This window comes from Cervus canadensis, chromosome 26 (assembly GCF_019320065.1).
Source record: "Cervus canadensis isolate Bull #8, Minnesota chromosome 26, ASM1932006v1, whole genome shotgun sequence".
Taxonomy (NCBI): Eukaryota; Metazoa; Chordata; class Mammalia; order Artiodactyla; family Cervidae; genus Cervus; species Cervus canadensis.
This window is the reverse complement of record NC_057411.1, coordinates 41,722,644-41,744,755: the sequence shown is the minus strand read 5'-3', so window position 1 is coordinate 41,744,755 and position 22,112 is coordinate 41,722,644. Positions and strand designations below refer to the sequence as shown.

General features: G+C 44.8%; 1 protein-coding gene across 1 annotated transcript in view; it reads left to right on the top strand.

The window, feature by feature from the left end:
• CLNK (cytokine dependent hematopoietic cell linker) overlaps window positions 1-22,112 on the top strand; it is a 198,570-nt gene that overhangs the window by 97,946 nt on the left and 78,512 nt on the right. The window contains exons 4-6 of the mRNA XM_043448457.1: window positions 4,283-4,311; window positions 16,174-16,211; window positions 21,367-21,508. Coding sequence (XP_043304392.1) covers window positions 4,283-4,311; window positions 16,174-16,211; window positions 21,367-21,508 — 209 coding nt within the window. The remainder of the gene's footprint in view (window positions 1-4,282; window positions 4,312-16,173; window positions 16,212-21,366; window positions 21,509-22,112) is intronic.

Sequence of the window (22,112 nt, the reverse complement as noted above, 5' to 3'; positions counted from 1 at the left end):
GGAGGGGATTTCCCAACACCGGGGTCAAACCCAGGTCTACCTGCATTGCAGATGGAGTCTTTACCAGTTGAACCACCAGGGAAGCCCAAGAATACTGGAGAGGATAGCCTAACCCTTCTCCAGTGGATCTTCCTGACCCAGGAATTGAACCAGAATCTCCTGCATTGCAGGCAGATTCTTTACCAGCTGAGTACTAGAGGTAGTGACTATTAAAAAGATCAGTCATTTTCCCCCAAATCAGAGAATTTTATTCTAAAGTAATTTTTCTATTTCAGGGGCAGAGCTTTCAATGAGGTGTGGAGCTGAGCCAGTTAATCTTGGAGGTTTGGGAGAGGGGGATGAAATCACCCCAACTACTTCCCAGGGGTTTTGCTGCCGCATTCTGGATGAGCGGCGGGTGCCTGGGGAGACCCAGAGGGGCCCACCAGACTCGAGAGGGTGATGAGGATTTAATCTCCATGCCAGGAGCCTGACCCTAGAGACAGGATCAAGTCCCGTCTCTATGGGACCGGAATAACACACCATCCAAACTCTGTTCCCATGGATAAGACAACATGCGTGCACCCTGCCCACTCCATCAGACCCAGTTCTCCCAGGCAGCGAGGGGTGGGGAGTGGGGGGGGGGTGGGGGAGTTTAATCTAGTACCCTCGAAAAATTAAAAATGATTAAACCTTTTAAATTATTAAGAAGTATTAAAAATTCAAACTAACTCAGAAATTAAACATCTTCATTTGTAATGAGCCTTAAATATTGAAAACCACAAACCTCTGGAGGCCGGCTTTGTTCATTATACCCTGTGAACTGCCCTGCCCACCATGTGGACACCTGCCCGTGCAAGCAGAAATAGAGGGGCAGCTGCTTTATTCGGGACCCAGATACCTAAAGGAGCAGGAGGGTCGGGAGGGCAGAGGGGCGGCTGCCAAGCGACACGCCATCCAGCTGCGGCCTGTTCACACGTGGCCACGTGATGGATGCTGTTGACGAAAGCAAGCCGGGGAGCATCCTTGTCATCCCCTGGCAAGAGGCAGCTTGCTAACCATGGGCCTCACTTGAGCACAGAGAGAATGCATCATATCTCCAGGAAGTCTGCGAGCAGCATCCTTCATTAATCACCCTGGGCTGTCAGGCTGGGAAGAGTGTTAACACAGGAGCCTTTTCAGAGCGCTTGTCAGCTGCCGGTGTTGAGACGTGGTCCACCGCACTCCAGCCAGACATAACCCTGGAGTCCAGGACGCCTCTCCAGACTCTCCCTTGCAGCCTCCCTCACCCGCCCACCCCCCCCCTCCCAGGCTTTTGGGCTCAGCTGGAATAACAACATCATTCCTGCCTGGCTGCCGCTTCCTCTGCTAATTCATCTGGCTTGCATTGACGCACAGAGGACCCTGGGGTGCACAGTCCCGGAGGATGTGACATATGAATGAGCACCGTGGCTTTGGGGCCCCACCAAGAGGAGTCAGCAGATAAACCACTTGCAGACGGCTTTACAATCGGGAGGAAACTTCCGGAGGCAGGGAGCCCAGTGGGCTAAGTTGTTGCCTCGGCTGGTGAATAATAGGGCCAATCCTGCCACTGCCCATGGCTTTCCGCTTCACTTTAGACATGTGACTTCTAAGTTTTAGCTGCATCTGCAAAGGAGGGAATGCCCACAGGCCAGAGCTGAGCCCTGCTCGGGGCCTAAACGGGTGTTTTTCCCTTCAGATACGCTCTTTTTAGCATCCCAAGACCTCAGTCCAGCCTCCAAGAATCTGAAACCTGCAACCACAAACTGGACATTATTTCCAACGTACTTTCAGACATTGATGGTCTTTGAGTCTAAAAACTGGGTGGGTGAGGGCTTCCCTGGCGGCTCAGTGGGAAAGAATCCGCCTGCCAATTCAGGAGACACAGGTTCGATCCCTAATCTGAGAAGACCCCACATGCCACAGAGCAGCTAAGCCCATACACCACAACTTTTGAGACTGTGCTCTAGAGCCGGGGAGCCACCACCACTGAAGTCCACGCGCCCTAGAGCCAGCGCTCTGCAACAAGAGAAGCTACCGCAATGAAAAGGCTGGGCCTGGCAACTACAGTGGACCCCCGCTGGCCACAACTAGAGAAACGCTCGCTTAGCAACAAAGATCCAGCACAGCCAAAAACGAAATAAGTAAATAAATAAAATTTTAAAAATAAAATAAAAATGGGGGTGAGGCCAAGATTAGACGGAGAATGAAGTCTCAGTTTAAAACCTGAAGGCCCTCTTCCAGTCCCAGGAGGAGGGTGCCTCGTCCTCAAAGTCCCAGGATCAGGACCGCATCCTGCCTGTGCCCATAAGCTGCCTTCTGTCCGTGGCCCGCCACGCCCACATCAAACCGTCTGTGCAGTCACAGAAATATATCATTTCCGCATCACACGTCAGGAGTTGCGACTCTGGGGAGCCTTTCGTGGCGTTAATCAAAGACCAAGATGTCAGGGAGGAGGCCATGTGTGGAAAGTGTCAAGAGAGAGCTCTCAGGCCCCAGATAAATGACCTGCTCCTTCCCGGCTGATTTACTGTGAATTTCTGCAGGATCTCAGGCAACTTGAAAGAGAGCCAAGAGCGAACCACACGGCACCCCAGGGCGGGGCACAGTCCTTCCAAAGCATGACTGGCCAGCGCCTGAAGGCAAGGGCCAGGGGAGGTGGCAGGGGTCTTGGGGGCTGGGGGGTGTCCCACAGGCTGGCGGCAATTCCTTTGATCTCAGCAGGACGGGATGAGCCATGGAGCCCTGTGGACCCCACATTTCCTCCATGAACTTGGGACAGTGGTAGCGACCCAACAGAATCGTTTGGGGTTGAAGCTTGTGAGAAGAGGGCAACAGGCTGAGCTGGAAATGGGACTCGCGGGCTGTGGGCTCCTGGTGACTATGATCTCCCAGCTTAACTCTTCTGTGCCCGGTGTTCCAGCCACCACCAACGAGACCTCATAAATATTTACACCCGGCGTGCGTTGCGATGCTCAATTAATTGCTCCTGTGACGCACTTTGAGAGCCTTGGAGGATAGCTACCACGCAAGGACCAGGGGTTATTAAAGGCACAAACAGCTAAGCTCACAGCAGACTCATCCTTCAGAGCTTTCATTTCCCCAGGGCTTTTCAGATCATTGCCCGAAATCTAGGGAGAAGGAGCTTCCAAAAGCACACTGTCCAAGGGGGAATGTGGCAGCCAGGAAAAGACCTCATTGGTCTTCCCAGATAACTTCACCACTGAAGACACGCAAAGGCCTGAAACTATTTGGAAAAAATAAATAATAATTCATTCTGACTAGTCATCAAGGAAGTGAAACAGATGAAAAGAATCAAGTAGCAAGTAGGAGACGTTGTTTTAAATGGTTTTAAATGATCATGGATTTAACAGTGGTAAGATGTGATGAGATGATCACCCCTCACTCTGTAAACAAGAATATAGGTTGAAAGATTGATGCAAACCATCCAGAAGGCACGTGAGTGATATGAAACAAGGGGCTTAGAAGACCCATATTATCATTGTCAGACATTTCCGCTGCACTTGATGGAGTCTCTCCAAGGAAATACTCGGTGATCGGATTCAAAATGCAATCAGGGATCCACAATGCCACATGATTTACAGTTGCAAAAGGGAGCAAGAACCTAATTTCCCCCTCCAGAAATCACACCGCAGATAAATATCATGTTTTTGAGTAATAGTTAAAGATCTACAATGCAGTTTTCATTGGAGTACAATTGCTTTACAATGTCGTGTTACTTTCTTCTGTACAATGAAGGGTCCTCCCTCCCACCTCCCTCATCCCTCTCCTCCAGGTCATCACAGAGCTCTGAGTTTGAGCTTCCTGTGCTTCATAGCAGGGTCACACTAGCTATATACCTTACCCATGGCAGTGTGTATATGTCAGTCCTAATCTCCCAATTCATCCCTCCCGCCCCTTCCTCCAGCACGGGTTCACACATCTGTTCTCTATATCTGCAGGAGCCTATATATTCTTTCATATTATTTTTAGGCATCTATGTATCCAACTGCGTGCAGATATCCTCATACGCACATGCACACATATGCCTGAGCCTCGCCGAAATATTACCTGTGGTGTTGACTGTGTTTTTCTAGATGCCGTTCTCTATTTTCTAAATTCTCTGCAGTGAGATGTTTCTTTGGGTCTAGAACAGCACAAGCACAAAGGAAGTGCTCTATAACTTGATTTGTGACCTGTCTTCGATGACTGCCTGCTCCTCTGGGGAGGACAATGAATTGAATGCAGCAGACACTTACTTTGGTTCTCTTTTCCGTCCTAGGTCATGGCCCAGAAACAACAGTGCCACAGGTAAGTCAGAGGCGCCTAAGTAGTGGGAATGTCAGCAGGAGTCTATTCCTCCTTCCATCCTTTTCCATTTTTCCTTGAATAAAACTATTGGCCTGTTCAAGGTGATTTTAGTGACTTAGAGTCTTTCCCTCTGATTGCTCCCAGTCTGGACGTCTATGACGTCCACTGCTTTGGAGGCTGCCAGATGAGGTGGAGATCCTGGCTCCCCGTTTATTAGCTTCGTAGCCTTGGATGAAGCACAGATCCCAGTGGGCCCCAGTTTCTTCATCTGCAAAATGGGTAGAACTCTGCCAGCGTGCCAGTATCTGTGGCTACTCATTAATGTTTGTCCAACTAAACTGTACATGATGGACTCCCCCTAAAATATGTGTTGGGTGAATGAGTGAGTCAGAAACCACTTTTTGTGCTTCTCCTACATCTCTTTTAAAGGGCTTAGTTCCTGTTAGTAGACACTTAGTTAGGACCCTGTTAAAGTGTGAATAAAGTATTATATATACTTATTCATCTTAGAGTATTGTTATATCAAGGAAGGTCCCATAAAATTTCCTAGAAAACTGGTGGCTAGAAAAGATAACTGTAATGAGACTTAAAAAAAAAATAGAGAAATCAGGAATTCCTTGTCTTTCCAGTGGTGAGGACTGCAAGCCTCCACTGCCAAGGACCTGAGTTTGGTCTCTGATTAGGGAACCAAGATACCACGAGGCATGGCCAAAAAGAAAAAAGAAAGAAAATGAGAAATTGACCAGAGGGAGTGTGCAAAGAAGCAATAGAGGCTTTGGGAGTGATGTCATCACAAATGAATTCACAGGATTCATTGTATTATATTATATATAATGAATTATTCTTTATATTATATATAATGTGTTATGTTCATACAACATATGTTGGAGAGTATAACCAGCACCCAGTGTGCCCCGCACAGCCATGAGGAGAAGGACGAAAAAGCAAAATCAACTTTGCAAGTATGAATGTACGTAAGGAACAAACGAGCACCCGGGTCTAATCCTTCTTACAGAAGCTGCTCAGTCAGGTCCTAAGGGAGGCTGCACGGACTCAAGGCGTGTGTATACTCAGTCGTTTAGTTGGGCCCGACTCTTTGCAACCCCATGGACTGTAGCCCACCAGGCTCCTCTGCCCATGGGATTCTCCAGGCAAGAACACTGGAGTGGGTTGCCATTTCCTTCTCCAGTTCTCTCAAGGCTGTTGTTCCTCAATTGTACTAAGTCTCTGTTGTCAAGTATATTCTCCCCACATGCTTACCACCTCTGAACACCTTCTACCACCCACTTAGACTTTGGAGGGCAGGGGTGGAGGGGCTGTAGAAAATTCTAAAGGGGATGGGGCCTCAAATGAGGTTGCTGATCTGATTCGGTGGCTGGCGAATATTAAGTGTGACCTGTATTCTCTCCCCTGGGACTTGTTCTCCGCCTGCCTTAAGGGAGAGGAAAACTGACAAATGGGATTTCATTTCATTAACAGCATTCTAGAGACACAAGCAAGGGAAAGAAAACAAATCAACTCCCCCACAAAAGTTGGCAGAGATGAAGCTGCCCAGACTTGCCCAGAGCACTTGATTCTACACCCTAACAAAGATATTTAGTGAACCATACCACCCCAGCCTCTGCAAGCTGACACACCCTGGCCAGTGTCTACTGAACCAGAATAAAGCTGATATAATCAAAGACACACGTGATGATTTATACAAAAGACAGTTCATCACCATGATATTTATAACATTCCCAGGTACTTCAAAGGTGCTTGCAATTTTTTATCATGTGACTCATTGAAAATATGGTAAAAATATGGTTGAAAGTGTCTGTATGAAAGAATACTACATAGACATTAAAAATGATCTTGAAGCATAGTCATTGAGGGGTATATTATAGCAAGGTATTATAGGAAAGGGCAGGCAAGAAAACACACACACACATTTTGATCATATGGACATAGTTTATATCATGTCTGTATATGTATGCTTGTGTGTGTGTTAGTGATTTTGCTCTAATTAAATATTTATAGTGGCTATCTCTCAGTTGGGAAAGAATCTGCCTGCAATGCAGGAGACCTGGGTTCGATCCCTGGGTCAGGAAGATCCCCTGGAGAAGGAACTGGCAACCCACTCCAGTGGTCTTGCCTGGAAAATCTCATGGACAGAGGAGCCAGGTGGGCTACAGTCCATGGGGCCACAATGGGGTCACACAACTTAGCAACTAAACAACTATATCTTCGTATGGGAACACTACTGTAACTTTACTTCTCTTTTTTGCTCATCTGTATCTTATGATTTTCCTACAGCAGCATATTTTTTATGCTCAAAACAATCTATCCAAAAAAAAAAAATTCTCTAGGCCTAGGAGACGACAGACACATATCCAAACTTGGACAGTCCATCAATACCAACATCTTTTGTGATGTTGATAAATAGAAAACAGTGTCAAGTTTTTCCACAAAATAAACTCAGGAGATTGTCTCCTTCTGCTGAATAAAGATTGATATTGGAGAGGACAGCCCGTTTAGAAAATGCGTCCTTCTGTCTTAAGTCACCACACACCACAAAAACTCTGATAAAGATGTTTGTTGGTTGACTCAATTAAACAGACAACAAATTTCATTTTGCACAGGAATCCTTGTTTTGTTTTGTTTTTTTCTAAGGAAAATCAATCTTAAAGGTTTTGTTTTGTTTTGTTTTGTTTTTTTACCCTCACTTCTAAAAGAAAAAATAATACAAATTTTAAGACTTGGCGGGGAGGGAAACGGTAGGTAAGGAATATGTGAGCATCCACTGCCGCCTGCTGGCCATTTCTAGGGAGTGCAATATCTGTATTAATATAGTAGAGGCTCATTCTCCCCCAGAATGCCGGGGAAGTTGGTGAACAGGAACAAATTGAAATGTTAACAACTGAATTGCAGGAAAAAGCTCTCCACCCAGTTTTCATAAGCACAAGCTAGGATTCCAATCATCCAAGGCTGATAAGCCCACGGGTTTACAATTGCCTTCAAAATCCAGTGTGTATCAGAATCTCAGCTGCGAAAAACGCTTATCACAAGCCCATGCCAGGGTTTGTTCTTTGGCAGAGCTATAGTGAGGCCAGAAGGATAATTCTAATTCAGGTAGTGCTAGGATAGTCTTTTGAGAATCACTGGCTGAAGAAAAAAATATAGACAAGTGGATGGAAACTTATCAAGTCAGCCTGCACCAAGAGGCAGCTTGCCTGTTTAACTATCACCATTCATTCATCCGTCATTCATTCATCCATCATTCATCCATCATTCATTCATTCATCCATCTATCCTTTCATTCAACCAACTGAGGTAGTTTCTTAATATGTCAGATACTCTAACCAGCTTCGACCACGAGTTTTTGTTTGTTTGTTTGTTGTAATTGATAATAATTCTACGTAATGCACTTATCAAAGCACATGTAACATCAGTACACTAAAATACTCTTAAAAATACAAAATGCCATCACAATTCAATGCAAAACCTTGACCACAAGTTTCTGAAAAGGGAAATATAAATGAAAGTTTCCCAGGACTCAGCTAGTCTGAGATTCTCATACCATACTTTACAGATGAGGAAACTAAGAACTAGAAAAGGGAAGTGAATTTCCAAGAGCTGTCTGGCGAGAACCTTGAACTTGTTCTCCCAGCTCCCAATAAGTGTTTCGCATATAGCTGTGTCTGCAAGTTTAGACTTATTTGTGACTTGAAATTCACAGTTCATAATCTTCAGATCAGGAGACTATGATTCAGTGAATAAAACTGAAATTTATTCACTGAAAACTGAAATCTAGCCAGAAGTGCTAGATGACTGAGCAGGTAGATAGATTGATAGATAATTAATACATGGACAGATAGAGAATTAATATGTATTAGATATATAACACACATAAACTTGTTGTTCAGTTCCTAAGATGTGTCCATCTCTTTGAGACCACATGGAGGGCAGCACACCAGGCTTCCCTGTCCTTCACTATCTCCTGAAGTTTGCTCAATTTCATTTCCGTTGAGTCGGAGGTGTTACCTATCCATCTCATCCTCATACATAAATTACCTATGTCTATACAGTCTATTCCTGTTCTTTCTTTCCCTTCCTGCTTCCCTCCTTTCTTCCTTCTTCCTTCTCCTCTTGACTATATAAGTCATATAGTCAAGATTTATTCAACATCATGATCCTTGACTCAGAGACAGTGAAAGTAACTCTAGGAAGTCCCTTCCTGCCTTTCCCTACAGCCATGGATGGATGCCAAACAGAAGATGTTCTAAAGTTTGGGACCAGCCAGGGTGCAGAGTGCAAACTAGCCCCCTCTTCACAGACCGAGAGGAAGATCAGGCTGATGCCTTCCATCCCCAAATACCTTCAAGTTTTTAAAGGATAAAAATGGAGAAAGACAGCCTCATGTGGGAGAAAGAACCTGGGCTGTGAATGTGGAGCTCAGAATTCAAATACCGGTTCTCTCATGACACCAGTGAGTCCTGAGAAAGAGAGAAAATGGAAAGAAGTTAACCTATCAGGTGGGGTGCCTAGTATGTGCCAGGCCTTTTATAAACTTGTCTAATTTAGCTGTAGGATACACATTGTATTCTCCTCGATGTATGATTAGCTAAACAGGGCCCAAGCGAAATTAGGGAACTTGTAGAGACACCAATAGCATAGAACTCAGCTTCATCACAGCACACGTGTTAAGTTGGGCCCCAAACAGTATCAGCCTCAGATTCTCAGTCATTGACTCCCAACCTCATGGCTAGAAGGGAGCTCTGCTCGAAGAATCCTTCTGAATAACTGACAGGTGCTTGTAGATAGTTGAATGCTGGAAAGGCACATATTTTGTCTGGAAATGGGCACTAACTAATGAACAAATTCTAAATATAGATCTGAAGATCTAAAAATCTTGGCTGAGTGAAAAAAGATTTGGCCTTGAAGTTGACCTTGAAAAGACATGTAGCAGAAAACACAGCAATTCCTTAGGAGGGCACTGAGCCAGGGAGTTATTTATTTAAGCTTCTCAGCAGTTATTTGTGATAGATACTCTTATTCCTGGGCTTCCCAGGTGGCGCTAGTGACAAAGAACCCTCTTACCAATGCAAGAGAAGTAAGAGACTCAGATGTGACTTCTGGGTCAGGAGATCCCCTGGAGGAGGGCATGGCTACCCACTCCAGTACTCTTGCTATGGACAGAGGAGCCTGGCGGGCTACGGTCCAGAGGGTCACAATGAGTCCAACACGACTGAACGGCTAAGCATGCAGGCGCACATTCTTATTCCTACTAGGCTTACAAGCTTGCCTGAGGTCACATGGCCAAGATTGGAACCTAGAACTTCTCATTCAGCTTCTGGGAAACATGGGCCCGTGCCTTTGATCAGAGGCTCTGCTGTGTTTGTTAATGGAGAACACCACAGCTGAGAACAACATTTAAGGCAGCAAGACACTTTTAAAAAGAAATCGTGGAGCTTAGACATGACAAATGGTTTATTTTCTACGTAAGTCAAGTCCAGAGCCAAACAGTTCAAGGCCGTTTGGCAGCTCTGTTCCTTGAAGTTCTCGGAAACGCTGCCCCTCCTGCCTCGCTCACTATCATCGTCTAAAACAGTGATGTCTGCAGGAGGGAGGAAGGGAAGGAAAAGAAGGAACGAACAGCACACAAAAATCTTCCTCAAGAGAGTCTCCCGGAGATTGTGAGTTGATTTTCCATCTCTTCCATCAACCAAAACTTGGACCCATGGCCAACTGATGACAAGGACATGTAATAAGGACTTACTCTGGGTGGCCACGTACCCTGCTACCCTTGAGGGGTTCTAATGTGGAGACGCAAGGGAAAAGGTGTGGGGGCCACAGCTGTCTTGGCTCTGGGTACTTAGTGATGGGAAGTTGGGATTCACCAGCCTCTTGCTTTTACCAGATATTTATGAGTGAGTTCCAGTACTTGGGCCATCTGATGCGAACAGCTGACTCACTGGAAAAGTCCCTGATGCTGGGAAAGATTGAGGGCAGAGGGGAAGAGGGTGTCAGAGGATGAGATGGCTGGATAGCATCACTGACTTAATGGACATGATCTTGGGCAAACTTCGGGAGATGGTGTGGGACTGGGAGGCCTGGCCAGCTGTAGCCCATGGCGTGGCCAAGAGTTGGACACGACTGGACGACTGCACATCAACAACCCTCACCCTCACCATGCCTCTCTCCTCTGTGTCTCTCTCTCTGAAATCTTGTGACTGAAATGAAAGCAGAAGCTCATTTCGCTTGGGGAACCCGTCTGCTTTGGGAATACAGTCATCCGAAGGGCCTGTAAACTGACTTCACTTCCTAGAGAAGCAGAAAGTTCGAGGACTCTGCATTTTCCTCCTGCAACTCCTCTTCTCACACCAGAGAAGCATATTCTCTTCCCGGGACCAGCCCAGGAGTCCCTTCTCCTGTGACCACCTCTCAGCAGCAGCACCCAGAAGCTCTGACAGCCACCCTGTCCCTGGAAAGTGGTCATAGACCAGGCAGCCACCTTGCCCCTCCAGGGACTTAAGTTCATGGACCTGTTTATTAGTGAAAATAGTCTGAGAGTCTCTCTGAAGTGTTAGTCGCTCAGTTGTGTCTGACTCTTTGCAACCCTGTATACTGTGTAGCCTGCAGGTTTCTCTGTGCATGGAATTCTCCAGGCAAGAATACTGGAGTGGGTTGCCATTCCCTTCTCCAGGGGATTTTCCCAACCCAGGGATCAAACCCGCATCTCCTGCATTGGCAGACGGGTTCTTTACCTCTGAGCCACCTGGGATGGTCCACCTTCCACAGCACGAGAGTTTCTATGTCGGTAATTCTCAGACTTCTGAGGCCAGAGTAAACACCACCATGGGAGCTTGTGTATAAAGCAGTTGGTTTGCTCAGGGATCCAAGCTTGCTTTCTTCTCTTTTATAAAGCAACCAAGATGCAATTGGTCAGGGGACCAAAACTTGAGGGGTATATTGGACACTCTTGCCACACCTCTGTAGGCCTGAGGGGTCCACATTCAAGACCAAAGTTTGGGGCAATTGCCCCTGCCAGTAAGGAAATCCCCTGAGTTTACATGGCACATATTCATCTTCACTTCCGTCTTAAAAATAACTTTTAGGGAAATGTTGTCTTTTGTTTAAAAAAAAAAAAATGTCTCCTTGAGGAACACACACAGGTCAGATTTCTGTGGCCGTGAGGTGCCAGTGGGTGATGAGGGACCCTCCACTGACAGCATCACCATCACTCTCCCAGGATGGTGACGTGGAAAGCTGCTGAGCAGCTTCCTCATCTTTCTAGAAAACGGCTCTCTCTCTCTCTGAGAAGCCAACCTATCTGTCAGTCCCAGGAAGACTCAAAGACCTGGAAGTCACTAGGGTGAGGATCTGGGTCCAGCAAGAAAGAGCGCCAAAGTCAAGTTCGCTCAGCAAGGGAGAGGATCAAGCTCGTCTTGAAGTTCCATCACTGGTTCCACATCCTGGGTGTTTCCGCAGCCGACTGTTCATTTATTGTCACTTACCATACTCAGAATTAAGGAGCAGTAGGACCCTGGGGTCTCGCCACTGCCTAGGGGAGGCAAGCACCGTCTGTAACTGTGGAATATATTTGTCGGCTAGCTTTGTTCCTACATGCTGTGGAGAAGCTGAGCAGGGTATATTAATCAGGGAGGACTAACATCGATAATGCATAAACTACAGAGCTTAGTAGTTCTGCTTCCCCGGTGGCTCAGACAGTAAGGCATCTGCCTACAATGTGGGAGACCCCGGTTCAATCCCTGGGTGGGGAAGATCTTCTGGAGAAGGAAATGGCAACCCACTCCAGTATTCTTGCCTGGGAAATCCCATGGATGGAGGAGTCTGGTAGGCTATAGTCCATGGGATCACAAAGAGTCACACGAATGAGCCACTTCACTTTCACTTAGTAGTTTAATAAAATAAAGGTTTATTTCTTGCTCACATCACAATCCAATGGAAACTGAAGGGAATGGCAACCCACTCCAGTATTCTTGCCTAGAGAATCCCGTGGACTGAGGGGCCTGGCGGGCTACAGTCCATGGGGTCACAAAGAGTCGGACACTCTTTGTGAGTTACTAACACTCATACTTTTTCCAAACACTCATTCAGGATTCACTCTGCTTTTTCCCAGTGGCTTCCATTATCCCCCAGGACCTTGGGGTCCTCTGTCTCTGACCAGCCACTGGGGCAAGAGTGAGAGATGGAAGGTCAAGTGGGATGGCCTGGAGTGGAATCTATCACCCCCACCATGTCCCAGTGGTCATAGCACCAAGCCAAGGCCACCCAGTGGAACGGACACAAGGAGCTGTATGCCAGAGCAAACGGGGTTTGAAGAGCACACAGCTTTCTCACCGCCGTGCCAGATGCTGAGGTAGTGAGGACCACGGCTGGAGGGTGCTCCTAATTTTTACCTGATGTTGATAGCCAGGGATGGTCCCCCAGGGCAGATGACATTTAAGATATAGTATGATGGATGATGCTTTTGAACTGTTGGAGAAGACTCTGAGTGTCCCTCACACTGCAAGGAGATCAAACCCATCAATCCTAAAGGAAATCAACCTTGAATATTCACTGGAAGGACTGATGCTGAAGTTGAAGCTCCAATACTTTGGCCACCTAATGTGAAGAGCTGACTCATCGGAAAAGACCCTGATGCTGGGAAAGATTGAGGGCAGGAGAAGGGGGTGAAAGAGGATGAGATGATTAGATAGCATCACTGACTCAACAGACATGAATTTGAGCAAACTCCAGGAGATGGTGAATGATAGGGAAGCCTGGTGTGCTGCCGTCCATGGGGTCGCAAAGACTTGGGCACAATTAAACAGCAACTACACAACAACAGTGATGGGTGAGAAGGATCCAGGCCTGGGCAGAGCTGAGAAGAGAACATTCTGGACTGGCGGACAGTGCATGCAATGTCTCGGAGGTAAAGAAGCTTAGCATACAGCGTGGACTTGAAAAGAGGCTGATGTGCCTGGAGTTCAGAGGGAAAAGAAACTGGAAATAGAGGAGACCAGGGACAGGGCAGGAGCTGGGCTGTGCTGGCCTCCAGGAGCCACAGCAGGAAGTCTGGACTCTATTTCATGGGCCATGAGTGACGGGAGCTGATTTACAGATTCAAAACTGTGTTTTTAAAATTATATTTCCAAAACTCCGCATTGCTCATAACACAGAGAAGTACTGAGGGTCACAGAGATAAAAGACAATCCACTCCCTTCCCTACAGGAGGACGGCGTGTGTATGCAACAAAGAAGCAATCAGATGCTGCCTCTTTCTGTTTAAGTGTCCTGGTGAGTGAGACAGAAAACAACAGCTCTAATGATTTAGCGAGATGAAAGTAACCCGGAGTGGTCAGAAAGGGAAGCCCCAGGAGAATCTCAAAGGACACTGAGCATTTTGGAAAACAAAACGGAGGACGCAGGGAGTCCAGGTGGAATCAACACAAGCAAAGACTCAGAAGGGGCATGTACCGTACGTGGGGAATCCAAGAGGGACTCAGACTGCCATGCTGCTGAAAGAAGAGACGCCTCAGCTCTCCATGAAGACGTGGGTGCAATGACTATGCTCAAGGAGGCCAATATGAAATGATATTGAACCTGAATTTAGTGGTGCTGCTGAGCTGGATCACAAAGACCAGAGAAATTCCCCAATAATTCTGTGCTCATTTGCTCTTGCCAGACCGGCTGGTGTAACGGGTGACTTTATTCACTTAATTCATGAGAGAGAGTGTATATGTGTGTGCGTGTTAGTCACTCAGTCATGTCTGACTCTCTGTGACCCCACAGACTGCAACCCGCCAGGCCCCTCTGTCCATGGAATTCTCCAGACAAGAATACTGGAGTGGGTTGCTGTTTCCTTCTCCAATGCAAATTTTAGCAGTAGCAGTTTAGTCGCTAAGTTGTGTCTGACTCTTGCGACCCCACAGACTGTAGCCTGCCAGGTTCCCCTGTCCATGGGATTCTCCAGCCAAGAATCCTGGAGTGGGTTGCCATTTCCTTCTCCTCATGAGAGAGTACAAATTGCGAAAGGGCTGAAAAACCTGTGGGTTCCTCTGCCAGGGATCTCAGTAGTGGGTGTAACTGTACTGGGGCAGGAAGCTGGTATTAGCGCCCCAGGGGGTTGGTCACTGCTGGTCCTACCACCAGGATGGACGGTGGACAGTACAGACAGGATTCCACACCTCCTGGCTCAATGTCTCAGGGAGATTAGATTTGGCCACGTGACACTTGCCCCATACTTGAGTCCTAGGCAAATTCCAGAGAACTGCGTTTCCACTGAGCCAAAGTTTCATGAATTTACACCTTATACCTTACAAAAGACTTGGGCATGCTGACACAAATTCACAACTATTAATTTTGTGTTTTGGTATGGGAAGAGAGGGCTTCCCAGGTGGCCCTAGTGGTAAAGAACCCGCCTGCCAATGCAGGAACCATAAGGGCCGCCAGATCGATCTCTGGGTCAGGAAGATCCCCTGGAAGAGGGCATGGCAACCCTCCTTGTTGCCATGAGGTGTCCAGTATTCTTGTCTGGAGAATCCCATGGACAGAGAAGCCTGGCGGGCTAGAGTTCGTAGCTTCGCAAACAGTCATACATGACTGAAACAAGTCAGTACACACACGCGGGAAGAGAATTTGGGGTGAGTGGACAAAAGTTAAAGAACAGGATGAAACCGGCCCAAAAGGTAGCAAGACATGTCATACCACAGTCCTCTACACTATTTGCACACAGGCCAGAACTTTGCCCTGAGAGTCTCATCAGCCAAAGAAGGAAGGGAAATACGCTCTTTTCTAGGACTGTTGCTTTTCCTTCACTCAAAGCAAACGAAAAGCTAAGCTGTATGCAGCTTCCGGTCTTGAGACCTGCTAGAAGCTTCTCACATATGTGCTAATAAAGAGAAAGTGATAAGAACATTTTCTGCTTACAATGTTCCTAAATTCAGACTAGCAGCATGAACCTACACTGCAATTTAAGAAAATTAAGTCTATGAAGAAGCAAAAATACCTGTAGGCCATGTGAGCAATTCTTCGGTGGTTTTGCATAATCTGAGGGTAAAATGTGAAACATTTACCCTGACTGCACTAGATAACCTTCGGGCAATCTTTCATCAATCAAGTTCGAAAGAAGCAGTTGAGTGTTGAAGCACCCCCACAGAGCAACATTTATTCAACAAATGCCTATTAAGAACTCATGTGGTCCATATTGGATCCTGCACCTGAAGCCAGGGAGAGACAAATAAGTAGATACCATCCCTAAACTCAAACTAGAAGGGGATGACAGAGGATGAGAGGGTTGGATGGCATCACCGACTCTATGGACACGAGTTTGGGTAAACTCTGGGAGTTGGTGATGGGCAGGGAGGCCTGGGGCGCTACAGTCCATGGGGTCACAAAGAGTTGGACACGACTGAGCGACTGAACTGAACTGAAGCTCAAACCATGTAGTCTGTTCAGGAAAACAATGTATGGATAGATAACAATGTGTGGATAGATTACTGCAAATGCAGTATGTATGTCAGAGGGGGAGGGGACAGCACCCCAGGTCCTTGGCTGAGATGCTGCTGAGTCATCACTTGGGTGCAACTAATTGAGGGGCGGGGTTCCTTCTAACTTTACTTCTCTTTCAGTGGGAAGGTTGACCTGCTGTAGAAAGAACCAGGCTTCTGAGCTGGGATTTGATTTTCTTTCCTGCTTTTCCAATTGCCCCTGTTAGGCAAGAGCAGCTGATACAGCGAGAAGCATGAAAATGTGCACTTCATTTTGAGCAATTACAGTCAAGAACAATTAACTGAAATGAGCACAAGATTTCTGGAGAAAAACAAGGGCCCAGTCTTTCCAATGTTTTGCAATAACATTTTGCTGTTTTTGTTGGCAGGACAGTACCAGACTATTAATGAGCCTCTTCTTGATGGTGTAAGTCAGCTGCTTTCTTTACCTATTTTGTCAGTCTTTGATATTTACAAAGTAAGTGGTTTTTTCCTAAGTACTCGGTGAATTGTAAAAAATTAAACTTTTCCAAATGGCATGATTTCCTGGCAGAGAAAAGTGCATTTCAAGTCTTGGGTAGAACACAGTATTCCTACAATACATGTAAATCAAATCATTGTGCTGTATGCCTGAAATATATACAGTGATGTATGTCAATTATTTCTTGGTAAAGCTGGATAAATAAATAAATATATTGAGGCATTAATACAGAAAAAGACAAAAAAAAACCATATTTCAATTCTTCAGCTATAAAATGGAGATAAAAATAAACTCATGATGGTCATTGTGAAGACTAATTAAAGCGAAAATGCCAACACATGGTGCTGGCAAGTGCGTGGTGAGAAAAGCACTTCCCAACACTTATGGTGAAATTTTAAATAACAAGAAATTCTTTGGGAAGCAATTTTATAAGATTAGCAAATATAAAAATATTCATTTTCTTCAATCCCATAATCCTATGGGACAAATTAAAGAATTAACCTAAAATTTGGATTAATAATTAAATACTCATTTATGCCGTATAATATATTTTAAATGGCAACACACTGGGATCATGTTATATAGTCAATAATAGAAAAATCATTGAACATATTATGATATATTCACATTGTTCTGTTGTTCAGTCGCTCAGCTGTATCCAGCTCTTTGCAACCCCATGGACTGCAGCACACCAGGCTTCCCTGTCCTTCACCATCTCCTGGAGCTTGTTCAGACTCATGTCCATTGAGTTGGTGATGCCATCCAACCATCTCATCCTCTGTTGTCCCCTTCTCCTCCTGCCTTCAATCTTTCCCAGCATCAGGGTCTTTTCCAAGGAGCTGGATCTTCACATCAGGTGGCCAAAGTATCAGAGCTTTAGCTTCAGCATCAGTCCTTCCAATGAATATTCAGGATTGATTTCCTTTAGGGTAGACTGGTTGGATCTCCTTGCAGTCCAAGGGACTCTCAAGAGTCTTCTCCAGCACCACAGTTTGAAAGCATCAATTCTTCAGTGCTCAGTCTTCTTTATGGCTCATCTGTCAAGTCCACACATGCTAATGGAAAAACCATAGCTTTGACTATACACACCTTTGTCAGCAAAGTGATGCCTCTGCTTTTTAATATGCTGTCTGGGTTTATCATAGCTTTTCTTCCAAGGAGCAAGCGTCTTTTCATTTCTTGGTTGAAGTCACCATCCATGTTGATTTTGGAGCCCAACAATATGAAATCTGACACTGTTTCCACTTTTTCCCATCCACTTGCCATGAAGTGAAGGGACTGGATGCCATGATCTTCATTTTTTAAATGTTGAGTTTTAACCATCTTCCATTAATAATATTTACAAAGAATTTTAATGACTAAAAGAAAATTTTAAACTTATAATGTGACATCAGCTACCTAATATTATAAATAAGTTAATTGTTAAAAATTATGTGTACATATTTTAAATAGCTTTAACATATCTATAGATGATAAATGGAATAGATAGAAATGAGAGAGATAGATGTATAGATAGATGATAGATATATGAATAAAGAGATAGAATTTACCTGTAAAATCTTTGGTTCTTTACTTTTTGAAAGATTTCTTTAAGAATTAAATTAAAGCTATGAGTCCTCACCCTAGAACACACACACACGCACACACACACACACACACACACACACATATATGCATGTACACATGCATACACAATCAATCAATCCCAAAATATTTTATAAAGTAGAAGGCTTATATATACTGAGCTTTTAGTAAGAATCCCCGATATTAACAGTAGACAGACACTAGACAGGTTTATGCTGTCTTGTGGAGAACACAGACTTACTAAATTTCCTTCCACCCTTTTGAGTTGAATGATCAGAGTTGCCATGAGCCAAAATGAAGCCGAAAAAGTTCTCCAGATTAGGGGCCTGGTGAGTCCCCACTGTGCTTTTGCTTACCTGAAAACCAAACTCATCATATAACTAGTCTTTACTTTTACCAAACTGCTTTGACAGAGTGATGATAGAAAAAGGCATATACTTGGAGGCTTAGGACTAGTAAGCCCTGTGTACATATATATATGTATATATATATACATATATATAAATATTCTGTATTATTATCATTATCTAATATATATAGAATATATTATTAATATATAATGATAATAATACATATTATATATTAAATTATTAATATATAACACAGTATATATTATATATAATAATGAGAGCAATATATATTATATATATTAGAGAATATACATACATAGAGAAAATATATGTATTAAAGAATGAGAATAATGCAGAATTAGAATTTCAATTTAAGCCTATCTAATTCCAGGTTCCTACACTAAAGTAAAATCACTTCATAGATTTTTCTGCTTATACAATGAAATGAAGTACAGAAAGCACCTAGGACATGTAAACTTCTTAAGTGCTAGAGAGGCTTTAAAGGGAGGTGAACAAAGCATGACTGGTAGGCTTCCTTTGTCTCAGACTTTCTTTAATAGTAGCTGCTATCACAGCAGCAGTCATAATAATAGTTACAGCTAGTAGTCATTGAGTGCTGACCATCAGGCACTTTGCTCAAAATTTTACATGCGTTGTCTCATTAAGACACTTCTGGTGGTCTAGTTTATCACCTTACTCAAAGTATGGTGTACTTTTACCAGTTTTATTTCAGGCAGAGAGCTCTTTTCAACATTTCATATAAGGCTGCTCTAGTGGTGATGAACTCCCTCAGGTTTGCTTGTCTGGGAGAGCCTTTATTTCTCCTTTATATCTGAAAGGTAACTTTGCTGGGTAGAACATTCTTGACTGACATCTTTTATCTTTCAGTATTTTTGACTATTCCCTGGTAGCTCAGTGATAAAGAATCCTCCTGTAATGCAGGAGATGTGGATTTGATCCCTGGGTTGGGAACATCCCCTGCAAAAGGGAATGGCTACCCACCCACTCCAGTATTCTTGCCTGGAGAATTCCATGAACAGAGGAGCCTGGTGGGCTACAGTCCATGGGGTCTCAAAGAGTCAGACATGACTTAGTGATTAAACAACAAATTCTGAATATATCATTCCTCTCTCCCCTGGCCTGGAGAGGTTCTGCTTAGATATCTGCTGGTAGCCTAATGGGAGTACCTTTGTAGGTGACTATCTTTTTTCCCTCACTGCTTTTAAAATCTTTATCATTGACCTTTGATAGTTTTGATACAATGCGTCTTGCAGAAGATCTTTTTGCATTATGATAAATAAGTGTTTTATGAGTTTCATGAACTTGTATATCCAGTTCCTTCCTCAGGTTTGGCAAGTTCTCAGCTATTATGTTTTTAAATAAATGCTCCCTTCTCCCTCTCTTCCCCTTCTGGCATATCCACTATTCTCATATTGCTTCTTTCTAATGAAATCAGACAGTTCTTATAGAATTTTTTTCATTGTTTTAAAATCTTAGTTCCTTCTCCTCTTCTACCTGAGAATCATTTTTAGATTTCTTTCTTCGAGCTGACTGATTCTCTCTTCCATATGATCTGCTCTGTTTCCAATGCTTTCTAATGCATTCTTCATCTCATTTATTGAGTTCTCAAGCTTCAGAATTTCTGTTTGGTTCTTTTTTTAGAGTTTTAGTCTCTTTGCTAAGTATTGCTTCTGCTCACTGATTTTACTCCTGAGCTCACTGAATTACTTTCTGAGTTTTCTTGTAAAACGGAGTTTCTTCATGACAGCTCTTTTGAATTCTCCATCAGTTAGATCATAGTCTGCTGTGACTTCAAGTTTGGTTTCTGGATAATTGTCATGTTCGTGATGTGAGACTGTCACCATGGTTTCCATGGTGCTTGATGAGTTGTTCCTCTACGAGAGCATCTGAAGTAGTAAACACCCCTCTTGTTTACGTAAAGTTTTGTTTACTTCGACTCTAACAGGTCCACACACTGGTCATTAGAGGCCTTTCTTCGGATTTTCAGTACATGCTGCTAAAGCAGAAGGTTTTGTTTTTTCCTTACCTCCGCTCTGTTTGAGAATTGGCACTTTCCACCCTCCACTGCTTCTACCAGAGTGGTCACTGGTGCCCTTGTCATTTCTGCGTATGCCTCTGGGGTCACTGGGGGTGCCTTTCTGATGCCCATGTCACTGCTGCCGTTGACATCTTCATGTCCAGTGCTGCTAGGCACATTGGAACTGCTACCATAGCAAGGGATGGGGGGCCAGGTAATACAGCCATGGGCAGGAGGAGGCAGAGTCACAGGTGCACCTGGAGGTCACTGCCCAGCCCCCTGTGGTCACGGGCACCACTGTGGCCACGACCTAGAGTCTTGTGCACCATCTCTGCGGGCGCCACCAGGTTTTCCGGGGTTCAGGATTACGGGCACTACTTCTACTCTTCCCCTGGTTCTACCCACTCTATATACTCCAATCTAGCCTTCTTCAGATGAACAAACATGTGGGTCTCTCTGGAGTCCCAGTGTCCTGGGCAGAGGGACCTTTGTTGAGTTCAGTTCAGTTCAGTCACTCAGTCATGTCCGATGCTTTGCGACCCCATGGACTGCAGCACGCCAGGCTTCCCTGTTCATCACCAACTCCCGGAGCTTGCTCAAACTCATGTCCATAGAGTCGGTGATGCCATCCAACCATCTCATCCTCTGTTGTCCCCTTCTCCTCCTGCCTTCATTCTTTCCCAGCATCAGGGTCTTGAAGGAGTCAGTTCTTAGCATCATGTGGCCAAAGTGTTGGAGTTTTGACTTCAACATCAGTCCTTCAATGAATATTCAGGATTGATTTCCTTTAGGATTGACTGGTTTGATCTCCTTGCAGTCCCAGGGACTCTCAAGAGTCTTCTCCAACATCACAGTTTAAAAGTATCAATTCTTTGTTGAGTTACGGATGTCGTAGTTGTTGTAGATTGAAGGGGAGAGACAAAGGGAGTGTCTCACACCACCATGATGCTTTCTAAGGACATCGTTACAATTCTGCCACTGTGAGAGGTTAACTCCCCTAGACTCCATACTCTTAAATTTTTAACTCGCAGCTAAGGGAATCTCTATTACTCCCCTGGCCAGCACTGTAGCCTCTAATCTTTGTCATTGTTGTACCTTCCCTTGACTTACTGAACTGTCCCCTCCTTAGGAAAGGAATTCCATAGCAGTCCTGGATGCAGCAAAAGGCCACACAGATGATGACTATGAAGACCCTGAGCTTCGCATGGCAGAAGACCGGCAATCAGTGAAAATCTTACCAGCCAGGCCTATTAAGGAATCTGAATATGCAGGTAATGTTTAGGGCCTGAAATCCGAAAATCACATGCCCATGCTGCAATATGGTAGAGTGACTAAAGATGCAGGTTCTGAATTAGCAACTCTAGGTTAAAATCCTGCCTCCACAGCTTATTAGCTGTGTAACCTGGAGTGAGCACCTGAAAACCATTTTCTATATTTGAAGATAGGGTTCAAGATATCTGAAGATAAAGCTTACCCCACATAACCCAGGTGGTTACACGGATGATGCATGTTGAGTTCTCAGAGAAGGACTTGGTGCAGAGTCAGAGCTCTGTGACTACTTATTATTATCATGATGGCTTCCCTGGTGGCTCAGATGATAAGAAATCCACCTGCAATGTGGGAGACCTGAGTTCGATCCCTGGGTTGGGAAGGCCCCCTGGAGGAGGGCATGGCAACCCACTCCACCATTCTTGCCTAGAGAATCCCCATGATGACAACTTGAGTCTGAGAAACAACTGATGAACATGGTAGATGGACAAGCAGAGATGTGGGCAACATCCCTGTTAAGACAGAGTTGCAGAGAAGAGAGCAGAACAAAAGGGAAGACTTTTAATACGGCTGATTTGTCTTGCTCATAGCCAGCATATAAGTAGC